Here is a 12570-nt window from a genome sequence, read left to right on the forward strand (position 1 = left end):
GAGTCCTGGTGGTGACAGTCAATTTTTTCTTCAGACTTTTCCCGTTTGTCTCTTTCCCTCAAACCAGTCAATATTATTATTATTATTATTATTATTATTATTATTATTATTATTATTGTGGAAGAGAAAAAGACATATGGATACGAGTTAAGAGTAACTTTCCATCACTGTAACATGATACTATATACAGTCAGAAAGTGCAATAACTAGGCACAAAACTGACAGAGTACTGTTCGACGTCCTGACACCTAGCTTCAACACATCTCCGTAGCGCTAACCGACAGCCTTCCAACTTGGAAGGTTCAAGGTTATGGAAGGTTATGGAAAGACCAAAGAGGGGAAGGCAATGTCGTACTGGTCTCGTCATCGTCCAGTAACAATCGACATTCTTTGTTCCGTTGGGACTGTAGCTTTTGCTCGTTTTCGTTGCGCTTGCCTTCCCCTCTTTGGTCTTTCCATAACCTTGAACCTTCCAAGTTGGAAGGCTGTCGGTTAGCGCTACGGAGATGTGTTGAAGCTAGGTGTCAGGACGTCGAATGTTTCAGTACTCTGTCAGTTTTGTGCCTAGTTATTGCACTTTCTGACTGTATATAGTATCATGTTACAGTGATGGAGAGTTACTCTTAACTCGTATCCATATGTCTTTTTCTCTTCCACATTTATTTATGGCTCAACATCCGAGTTTCAAATTATTATTATTATTATTATTATTATTGCGCTAAAACTGTGTAGTGAGACAAACAATCATGCTGTGCACCTACGAAAACAATTTTAACGCAACTACATGTTTCTTCTGCTTACAAAGATCAGGCTTATGCAAACGAATACAAACAGCTTCAAGTACTTTCAACTCTCTCACTTCACTATTATTATTATTATTATTATTATTATTATTTTTTTTTTTAAATGGTGCAAGCCTCTTTTACGGGCAAAAATTAACACAATGTATTAAAATGCAATACAACATACACTGGAGAAGAAATCTGACAGGAAAATAAAATATGAGCTCAAAAATGGAACGAAAAATAGCAAATAGAATCAAAACTCACGATGGAATCAAACTCACGATGGAATCAAACTCATGATGGAAACTACAACCCAATGAGTTGGAAAACCAACCACAGAATTAGATATTGGGAATAGAGTCAGACACAACAACGACCGAAATCAGTACACCAAAAATCTGTCCTACAAAAAAACAAAGGAACAAGGAAAACAAGAAAGACGAAGTACAAAGAATTCCCAAAAAAAAAGAGGGGAGAACGGGATGAAAGAGGACCGGAGAGCGGCAAACCCCAGGAGGACTTAGCGTCACGTAGTGGCGGGAATGCGGGCCTCCACAGAAACAGCATCCACATCCGCCGCCAGACCAGGTGCACGGAATGCACGGCGACTCCCACGAACCATCAGGGAGTTATTATTATTATTATTATTATTATTATTATCATTATTAAGAAAGGGTTTGCTCCCCACACCGGAGCTCGCGCTATTCCGCCGACTTTACTTGACACTTGACTGACTCACGACTGCCATCCAGAGCACACGAGCACGCTGCTATCTGGTGTTCACGAGGTGTTTGTCGCGCTGGAAACGGAGCGTCTCTGTAAGTTTGTATCCCTGGTGATGTTTGTGCCTGGAGAGCACTATATAAGTGGTGCTCTTCAGGCACAATCTTCCTCAGCCTACTCAAGCTCAACTGATGAGGGGTGAATTCCCCGAAACACTGTGTATTGAGCAGGGAGTGGTGCCTTCTTGCAGGTTTGCCGAGTCGAAGGTTCGATGGACTTCTCGTGTGCTCTGGATGGCAGTCGTAAGTCAGTCAAGTGTCAAGTAAAGTCGGCGGAATAGCGCGAGCTCCGGTGTGGGGAGCAAACCCTTTCTTACAAATCATCGCCGAAGTCGCAACCACTACTTCGTGCTGTTGTGCCCAGCGCGGGCTTGCGACTAGTTGGTTTGGAGGTGACAGCGTTGCGAATGACCGAGGGTCCTCGACGTCTGTCTCACCGTCCAGGAGCGACACTGACTCACGCTGCTATCTGGTGTTCACGAGGTGTTTGTCGCGCTGGAAACGGAGCGTCTCTGTAAGTTTGTATCCCTGGTGATGTTTGTGCCTGGAGAGCACTATATAAGTGGTGCTCTTCAGGCACAATCTTCCTCAGCCTACTCAAGCTCAACTGATGAGGGGTGAATTCCCCGAAACACTGTGTATTGAGCAGGGAGTGGTGCCTTCTTGCAGGTTTGCCGAGTCGAAGGTTCGATGGACTTCTCGTGTGCTCTGGATGGCAGTCGTAAGTCAGTCAAGTGTCAAGTAAAGTCGGCGGAATAGCGCGAGCTCCGGTGTGGGGATCAAACCCTTTCTTACAAATCATCGCCGAAGTCGCAACCACTACTTCGTGCTGTTGTGCCCAGCGCGGGCTTGCGACTAGTTGGTTTGGAGGTGACAGCGTTGCGAATGACCGAGGGTCCTCGACGTCTGTCTCACCGTCCAGGAGCGACACTGACTCACGCTGCTATCTGGTGTTCACGAGGTGTTTGTCGCGCTGGAAGCGGAGCGTCTCTGTAAGTTTGTATCCCTGGTGATGTTTGTGCCTGGAGAGCACTATATAAGTGGTGCTCTTCAGGCACAATCTTCCTCAGCCTACTCAAGCTCAACTGATGAGGGGTGAACTCCCCGAAACACTGTGTATTGAGCAGGGAGTGGTGCCTTCTTGCAGGTTTGCCGAGTCGAAGGTTCGATGGACTTCTCGTGTGCTCTGGATGGCAGTCGTGAGTCAGTCAAGTGTCAAGTAAAGTCGGCGGAATAGCGCGAGCTCCGGTGTGGGGAGCAAACCCTTTCTTACAAATCATCGCCGATGTCGCAACCACTACTTCGTATTATTATTATTATTATTATTATTATTATTATTATAGAAACAAATGAAAAGTGAACCCATGTTTGTAAAAGTAAGTTTTTCTCTTATTTCGCGACATAAATGCGAACGTATGGGTGTGTCTTTCACGGGCCCCAAATATCGGGAAGGATTAATTATATTCTACCAGAATTTTGGGATTAACAACTTGCGCTCATGATGCTTCAACCCTGAAAGTTTGAACAAAATCGGAAAGAAAGTGGTTTTTGACCACTCTTTTTTCGTATTTCTCGATTTTGAATCTGAGTGGATTTTGTCATAGACAGAGCATCTCTTTTGTTTTCTTCTGATTTTCGTTCAGTGAAGGCTTCGCTTTTTCAGAAAATAAGTGACAATTGGAAAGGCAGTAGAAGCGTGAGCAGGCACTTGTTGATCCAAATTTCATCATTCATGAACAATCAACACTGCGTTCACATGATGTGCGATTTGAAAATAAAATACGCGCAGAGCTCGCAGTCACCCACCTGAACTCAGCTCGCACAACCGTCCTATGTACTTCGAAGTGGGATTGAAAATAAGCCCGAGGCGAATATTTTTTCTTATGTTAACGGCCCCTGTAGTTCTAGCACAAGTTTCCTAGTTTGTCATCATTCACTCTGAATTGACAACAGCTAGTACAGGGCCTAGGGGCGTAGCGTAGCCCTTTTCAATCTGTTTCGGAAGGTCGTGTGACGCAACATAGCGTACAAAATTCACCCTATTTTCATTTTTGTAGCCAAGGATACTGGCTCAACCAGCGCCTTTAGTTTGGAATTGTTGCGGTACACTGCATGAGAGACAACGAGTTTGATTCAGCAGTCTATACATACATGTAATTCTCCTTTGATCTTGAACTACATGTACTATCGGCTACTTCTTACAAACATTTTGCTGGAGCCTCTGACATCTGGATTTGCAAACAAACATGCTTCATTTCCTCGAATGGCATGGAGCAGCAATGGCATGGAGCAGCAATGGCATGGAGCAGCAATGGCATGGAGCAGCAAAGCAGCAATGGCATGGAGCAGCAATGGCCGCATGGAGCAGCAAAGCAGCAATGGCATGGAGCAGCAATGGCATGGAGCAGCAATGGCATGGAGCAGCAATGGCATGGAGCAGCAATGGAATGGAGCAGCAATGGCATGGAGCAGCAATGGCATGGAGCAGCAATGGCATGGAGCAGCAATGGAATGGAGCAGCAATGGCATGGAGCAGCAATGGCATGGAGCAGCAATGGCATGGAGCAGCAATGGAATGGAGCAGCAATGGCATGGAGCAGCAATGGCATGGAGCAGCAATGGCATGGAGCAGCAATGGCATGGAGCAGCAATGGCATGGAGCAGCAATGGCATGGAGCAGCAATGGCATGGAGCAGCAATGGCATGGAGCAGCAATGGCATGGAGCAGCAATGGCATGGAGCAGCAATGGCATGGAGCAGCAATGGCATGGAGCAGCAATGGCATGGAGCAGCAGTGGCATGGAGCAGCAGTGGCATGGAGCAGCAGTGGCATGGAGCAGCAATGGCATGGAGCAGCAATGGCATGGAGCAGCAATGGCATGGAGCAGCAATGGCATGGAGCAGCAATGGCATGGAGCAGCAATGGCATGGAGCAGCAATGGCATGGAGCAGCAAGTGTTTATTTTGCTTTTTGTTTTTTACTAAGTCCACTGTGCTCCTGAATGAATGCGGAAAGTGGTTGCGGGGCCCTGCTGCTCAGCCGACCTTGGTGGTCTCGGCGTCTGCACAGACAAAGCGCGCCAAGAAAAATAGAGAAGGACATAAGAGAGAGGGAAAACAAGAGGAGAGCAAGACATGTATACGGAAGTGCTGCGTCCACTAGTATTAGCGCCCACACATCCACTGTGAAAGAGAAAAGATTAAAAGATATGTTGGATAGGGAAATGGAGTCAATCAGAACTTTTAAAAGCTAAGGAAGTCAGTAGCGTGTAATCTCACATGACAATTTCATACGGACAAGATCCGCTGTGCTAACGAGTTGGTCATAGCAAATTTGGGACACTAGGAAAATCAAAGAGCGTCAGTTGCTCTCTGCCAGTCAAGGCGCAGCAGGTACTTATGGCACCTTTCCTTGAAGGACTGCAGCTGTTGGGGGTGCGGTGTGGATCGCAAGACGTGTCCTGGCAGGCTGTTCCACATTGGGATGGCGCAATCGGGGAACCCATTGCGGAGGCTGCTTCATGTTCGTGCCGGGAGTGTTGATTTAAGCTGGTTCGGGTGTTGCTGAGCGGTCTTAGTAGCCAGCCTGGTCGATGGTCTGCACGGAGGGCGTGGGTCGGCTGGGGCTGGTAGCATGCCCTTAAGCGGATTCGTCGGGGGAATAATTATACGATAGCTTGAAGAGGAGTGACAGGGATGCAACCATTCTGCGGTGCTGCATGCTGGGAAGCCAAACTCCCGGGCCGATGATCTTTAGCGCCCTGTGCTGGATCTTGTCAAGCGGGAGGTACTGGAGCTCATCCAAATCAAGGAGCAGTACTCCATCAGAGGGCGGACAAACCTCTCTTGTACCGTGTCACTGTTTCCATTGGTTCTGCTGAAATGAAATTGCGAATGCAGTGATTGAGGCCGCGTTCCTTTTTGTCTAATTGGTAGAGTAGAGTAGAGCGGATGTTGGAAAAAGAAAAGACGGAATGTGGCAGTTTAGTTAACTCTTTTTATTATGAACGCAGATCTACCCATTTCGGTAGAACGCCAATTTTGCACTACAAGCGCGACATACGATACTTTGTGGAAACCAACTCTCATGGTCGAACAAGTACAGAAATACCGTACCTCTACCAATTTCCACCGACTTCTACCAGCCTCAAACCTGGTAGAGCGGGTAGAGGACAGTAGTATCTACAGCTTGGGGTAGAAAAAAAGGCGAACGCATCTACCGAAAGAAGTAGTTTCTAGAACTTTCTACCCAAACCTGTAGATCAAAAGCAAACACCCTCTGAGTGTGAGCCAGTGTTGCACAGCCCTTTCCTTTCCTACTGCTCGAGAACGGGTTTCTGTATTCACAGAGCCAATTGCGTGAAACCACTAACCAGCTGCTGCTGTCTCCTAGTTCGTGTAGTTAAAAAATAAGAAAAATAAGAGCAAACGCTGGTTGTGTGAAAGCCGGTATGCTGATAGGATGGTTTAATAACACATGTAAAAAATCATGTAGTATTGACTCCTATTGGTTGTTGCTAGCATACCTAGCAGTCAACCTGATATTCCTGCATAGTTCACTTCTGGGGTGGGAGGGGGGGGGGGGGGGGTGGACTGCTTATATTTGACTCCTTTTTAGGGATTGAACACATGCTTGGGTTTGTCGTGATAAATCTAATAGTTATTGACTTTGTACTAGGTCAATATAACATTAGGGAATACTAACCTCGTATTAAGGAGACCTCGGTTTCACCCCGGGCTCGGTCTTTCACTCGGCTTTATTTCCTATTGTATTTTATTTCGCCGTCCAATGGCAAAAGCCAATACGAAAAGGGCGGGGGGGGGGGGGGATATTAGCCAACCTTGGCAAGAGAAGGAAAGAAGAAAGAATGTACATGTAATAATCAGAAGAAAATAACACATAACAGGTGTGAAATTGATCACTATGGTAACTATGGTGAATAGTGGCGAGACAAGCTAGAAAAACAAGGCGAGAGAGCTTATACCTGGACATGCCATCTTCGTCTTTGAACCGTCTAATATTGGATAATTGTCTTCATTTCCATATGGACCTCGTACTCAACTCGGTCTATACGTATCATGAACAACATGCCAGTTCATTTCAGTATACTGCTCCTCTTGGGTAAGGTGTTTATCGAGCAAAGCGTGGCCGGGAAGAGATTCCGGTGCCGATTCAGGAAAGCGCACTTTGTACCCCACCCACTGTGTGCGTACCTTCAGTGCCCGTGGGTCTTCCTCCAATGGCGGGGCCAGAACTAACTTACTTGCCACCTTTCAAAGATGGTGGCACTAGTTGTCATGTTAGTTTCTAGAGTAGCAGCATCTCCGCTGGCCCCACCATCTGCGTGCCTCTGGGGAGTGCGGTGCTGGCCGGTTACACACAACCAGCAAGGAACTGAGACATGAACTGGTTGGGCCACATTCGTTTTTCCTAATCGTACAGCTCCTCGACCTAATTGCAAATTTCAAGCTGTTGTCTCCGAAACGATCATTCATGAAAAGAAGAGGTAATTATCATTTTGAAAATTATTGTTACATGAACTGCTATTGGGTATACATGTAGTCAGATCGATAATTCCAAATGTGACAAAGTCTGTTGGAGTACATTCAGCGAAACGCATGCGTGAGCATACCTCAACAGGAAAGACACAAACTACGAAATTCATAAGGAGATATGAATGATCAAAGAAAAAACATCATAAACCCACTTTGAATGGTTTAAAAAATTAATAATAATAAGTTGTCAATGGTACGAAACGAACTGGACAAAACGCAAGGCGGGGAATAGCAGGACGCACATACCCGTACTGGTGGAAAGAAGAAAAAGTGATTAAAAATAATAATAAAATTTTGTCAATGATACGAAACAAACTTGACAAACGCAATGCAGGGAAATAGCACATACTCGTAGTGGTGGAAAGAAAAGAAACCGAGGGCTCTACTCCGCATCCGCGCAGGAGATCGTGCCGATATTAGCAGCCTCAGCGGCACACAAGCACTTCAAGAGATAGTGGGTAGAAAAGACAGCAAAGACTCTCCATGTCCACTAATGAAGCCGTGCTTCTATTAGCAGCCTCGGCAGCACAAATATGATAAAACTTGGTAAGAGTACCATGACCACATGAGACATGGTAGCAGCAGAAATAGTATAATTATCGGTAGTAAAAACATAGCAGCGCTCCTAAAAAAATGACTCAAAAAGCTTGTCTCATGAGGATTGGCCAGCTGTCTGCAGAAACATGGCAGACTTGAAAATTGAGAAATAAACCAAACACTGGATTGCTAAAGACAGGGCGGCGAAAGGCGCCTTGAGTATGTATTAATTAAGTTTGGAAATATAAGAAAGGTCAGATCGATGCCGAGCACAGACTCATGCTACCTCTGCAAAGTGTTTTGTTGATCTTTGTAGGCTATTTTGCTAATGACGGGGGGGGGGGGGGGGGGGATAACTTCATTTTGACTTAGGAAATTTCTTTTCGTGGAGTTCAATGATGGGGTCTATGACGGATGAATCAGCGCAGGTGGACGTGTCACCGACTTCACCAGAGATGTCGGCAGCGATCTTACGCAGAACGCGACGCATGATCTTTCCCGATCTCACTTTCGGCAGAGCTTTCACAATCTGCATGACACACACAAAGCATACAGAGAAATATGGAAAAGCAAACTTGACATTGAAGGAATCCGGATGTACGAGAAAAGCAGCATTCTTCTTTCCATTGAAGAATTTAGGTGACAAGCAAGGCCGAAACTAAATTGACACCACACACCTAACTTTTAAAGATCAATGCATGGAAACAACGGGGTATTGAAAGTGCTCGGGAGTAGTTCGTTGTCCAGGAAACGACCAATCAGCGACATTCCCGCCAAGGGCCTTATCAGAGTCTAAAGCCCGCTCAATCGTAATTTTACTACTCTTGATGACGCGTCGACGGCCTTGGATTAGTTTAGGGTTGGTTCACATAAGCAAGATCGGCGCCGCAAGACAACGCAAGACATCGGCGGCGAGCCAGCTCCCGATCCGTTGCGCATACGGTTCGAGTACCAAATCTACTACAAAGTAGTACAGAATGTGCCCAAATGCTACGACAGGTTTGCCAATTGAAGCTTGAATTCTTTGTTTCTTCAGTAGTTCAAGGTCTTTCGGTGATGGCCACTCGGTGCTACCTTTTACTGGAGATCATGAAACTACTTCTACACATTTTATTGCAGTCTAGTAAGCGATTGTGTCGAAATTATGCTTGCAAACGTTGATGAAGTCACAAGAACTTGCCAATGTATCCATCATATTTTTTATTTGTTTCAATTGTATTTGTCTCATAAGTTGCACACTGGTCAAGCCGATCATCCGAGAAGGACGGGCTGGTATGCTGACTCATTTGCCACCTTGAAGCGACTACAAGAATGGCGAACGGACCTCCTTTCTAGCTTCAATTTAGGACAAGTATTGGTTTGATATTTTGACAAAGTCTGGCTCCCGGCAGCCGGCGATCACCGGCGCGAACGGTTCACAAACCACTTTTGGTCAAAATTGTACGGGATCGAGATTGCAAGAGTTGGGCACTGTCCAACTTTGCCGGCGGTCCCTTGCGATATTTTACCGTATGATTTTGTTACGACTGCACTGGTTCACACAATCGCAATGCGCCGGGAGAGGTTGCAAGAAGCCCACTGCCGGTGACTCCCGGCGCGTACCGGCGATATGTGAACCAACCCTTAAAGCCCGCTGAATATACTCCAAACTGGTGTGTATGCATATAGTATATATATGTGTATAGCATATAGTATGCATATAGTACGGTGCAGATAATGAACTCTGCAACGTACGGGGTACTACTAAAATCAACGCATTTCAGAAGTGTGTACGGTTTTTGCCTCCCGTATTCTTCGATATGTACGATTTTCCTTTGTCAACTGCTGGCGGAAACCTATAAAAACCGAAGATCAAAGTCATTAGAGGTATCGACAAGGGGCTCTCAAAGCCCCTAAATAGCTCCACAAGCTATGAATAAGAATGAAGCTCGCAATAAGGCCTCGGTCACACTACGGCGAAAATGCTGCGTCAGCGTCAGAATCATGAGCTTTTCCATGGCAACTGACGCAAACGCGGGAAGTTTGAGCGTCAGACGCTGCTGCGTCTGACGTGGGGAAATCGGCTGCGTTGCCGCTGATGGGAGTGACACTTGGCGGAAAACAGTGTTTTTCAAGTAAAATTAGTTTCAAGACAGTTGCTTGAGTTGAGCAGTCATTCGACATTCGTCTCTTCAAGGTTTGTTTTGTTCCCTCTTTTTTTTCGAGAGGAGTCTGTGGACCTACGAGGCCAAGGCTGCTCTGCTCCGAACCTGGCGGAAGAGCGAGGCGTTTTCTGAGAAGAAAATGATGTCGAGAAAGGACCAGTTGTTTGAGTGGGTCATCGGCCAACTGGAGCCTGTTCGGACTTGTGAGTGTTGTGTTGTCGTCAAGAGCCCCAAAAAGGACAACCAGTATGAAGTCAGGAGAAACACAGCTGCGATGCGGACTTTTCTTGCCTGATCCATGACACTACAACTGAAAATGGCTTCAAATTCGGAAAGAAACAACAACGATCGTGCACGCGTGGACCTTTCGTCTTCTTGGAATCAAAAATCAATGAAAATTTGAAAACTTTGTCCGACATTTTTTTGTATAATAAGCAAAACGCCGGTTTCCGTGGTAATCCGTGTCGATATTGAGTTTCCCTGGTGATTTTGTGACGCAGACAAATGCGTCAGGCCGCGGCAGTCATGAGCTGGAAGAAAAACAAAACACTGTGTGACCCCGCGTCTGCGTCAAGTGCTGCGGCTTGACGCTGCGTCCAGCTTCAAACTTGCCGTAGTGTGACCGAGGCCTTAGAGCCCAGCGTTTCATTTGCTTCCCTTCTACTTTTAGTAGTCCTCAGTTGTGCTGAGTTACCATAACTTACCAGAAGAAAATATTATTTCATACCACACCAAGTCTCTCTGCACACAAACCACAAAACTACACAATATATTGATACACAAGCATAATGGAAGTGAGATAATGCATGTAACCTCGTTCTAAAATAGTTAGTGCACGGCAGGGAGGGCCTTATGGCTTGTTTGTGCCCTTCAGGGTAGCCCTCGGGCCTACGGCCCTCAGGCTAACCTGTCGGGCACTAACAAGCCATAAGGCCCTCCCTGCCATGCACAAACCTATAAATAGTGTGAGTGTAGCTCTGGCAATATGATGGCGCACGTTCCCCTTGAAGGAAGTCATGTTTACATGTCCACACCTACTCACCAGGGTCCTGTCTGGAGCGGCAAAGCCTCCAACTCTTTGCCTGACCACTTGGCGCATGTCCTGAATGACAGACTCGTCAGATTCAGAGGTTTGCTCCTTGACGACTACAAACGCATAGATCCCTGTGGAGCACAGCACAGCATACAGCATACAGCACACAGCACACAGCACAGCATACAGCACACAGCACAGCATACAGCACACAGCACAGCATACAGCACACAGCACAGCATACAGCACACAGCACAGTATATAGCGCAAAGCACAGTATAATATAGCGCACAGCACAGTATACATGGAGCAAACACACAACACAGTGATGGTACCATTCACACAAGGTAACACTACACCCTGGCATAACCAGGCATGGTGGCGGCCTGGCACAAGCGAAACTTTCCAAGCTGGTCGTGTTTCTCAACACAATTGCATAGCAAGCGGTAACGCAGACGAGCGAACTTTATACTTATCTTTAACACTACACATGCACACCTAGAGCTGCGGTCAGACTTTATCTTTTTTAAATTTAGAGTTTTTTTTAGCAGTGTCAACGGTTGCAGTTCCCCATCATAACAAACTGATGTGCTTCTCCGGCAGGGAGTCGTATCCACACTATATTGGGTACGACTCCCTGTTCTCCGGTAAGATCAAACTTGGCCCACTGTCCACTGCCCACTGTCCACTGCCCACAACCCACTGCCCACTGCCCACTGTCCACTGTCCACTGCCCACTGCCCACTGTCCATTGCCAGTTGATGAGCACAAAGACAACAATTCATACAGTACTGTAGAACGGCGAATTTTCGAGGGGAAGTTTTTTTTAAGGGTTTTCTGAATCTGGACCAATTTGCGATGAAATATTTTAGCGATCTGTGTTTCAGACTTAAAAAGGAAGGATTATAGTGCTGTGCAAAATTTCCGATTGGCGCGGCAAAACTTTAGCGAAAACACTCCTTTCGCTGATATCGCTAAAACATCACCGTCGCTACAATTAGCCGTTTTACAGTACATGTGCCAGGTTAGCCAAAAGTACATGTTACATGGCCCCAAGAGTACATGTTACATGGCCCCAAGAGTACATGTTACATGGCCCCAAGAGTACATGTTAGGGTTGGTTCACATATCGCCGGTACGCGCCGGGAGTCACCGGCGGTGGGCTTCTTGCAACCTCTCCCGGCGCATTGCGATTGTGCAAACCAGTGCAGTCGTAACAAAATCATACGGTAAAATATCGCAAGGGACCGCCGGCAAAGTTGGACAGTGCCCAACTCTTGCGATCTGCCCCGGCGCCGATCCCGTACGATTTTGACCAAAAGTGGTTTGTGAACCGTTCGCGCCGGTGATCGCCAGCTGCCGGGAGCCAGACTTTGTCAAAATATCAAACCAATACTTGTCCTAAATTTTCCTAAATTGAAGCTAGAGAGGAGGTCCGTTCGCCATTCTTGTAGTCGCTTCAAGGCGGCAAATAATTCAGGATACCAGCCCGTCCTTCTCGGATGATCTGCTAGACCATTGTGCAACTTATGAGACAAATACAATTGAAACAAATATAAAATTATAATGGATACATTGGCAAGTTCTTGTGACTTCATCAACGTTTGCAAGCATAATTTCGACACAATCGCTTACTAGACTGCAATAAAATGTGTAGAAGTAGTTTCATGATCTCCAGTAAAAGGTAGCACCGAGTGGCCATCACCGAAAGACCTTGAACTACTGAAGAAACA

At 46.2% G+C, this 12570-nt stretch overlaps 1 protein-coding gene across 1 annotated transcript in view; it reads right to left on the bottom strand.

The window, feature by feature from the left end:
• Nucleotides 1-7058: 7058 nt before the first annotated feature.
• Nucleotides 7059-12570, bottom strand: part of LOC135831027 (acetyl-coenzyme A synthetase 2-like, mitochondrial) — a 25606-nt gene continuing 20094 nt past the window's right edge. Inside the window, exons 13-14 of the mRNA XM_065343271.1 lie at nt 10847-10968; nt 7059-8189 (exon numbers count right to left, since the gene is read on the bottom strand). Coding sequence (XP_065199343.1) covers nt 8019-8189; nt 10847-10968 — 293 coding nt within the window. The 3' untranslated portion in view covers nt 7059-8018. The remainder of the gene's footprint in view (nt 8190-10846; nt 10969-12570) is intronic.

The sequence above is a fragment of the Sycon ciliatum genome, chromosome 1 (genome assembly GCF_964019385.1).
Source record: "Sycon ciliatum chromosome 1, ocSycCili1.1, whole genome shotgun sequence".
Taxonomy (NCBI): domain Eukaryota; kingdom Metazoa; phylum Porifera; class Calcarea; order Leucosolenida; family Sycettidae; genus Sycon; species Sycon ciliatum.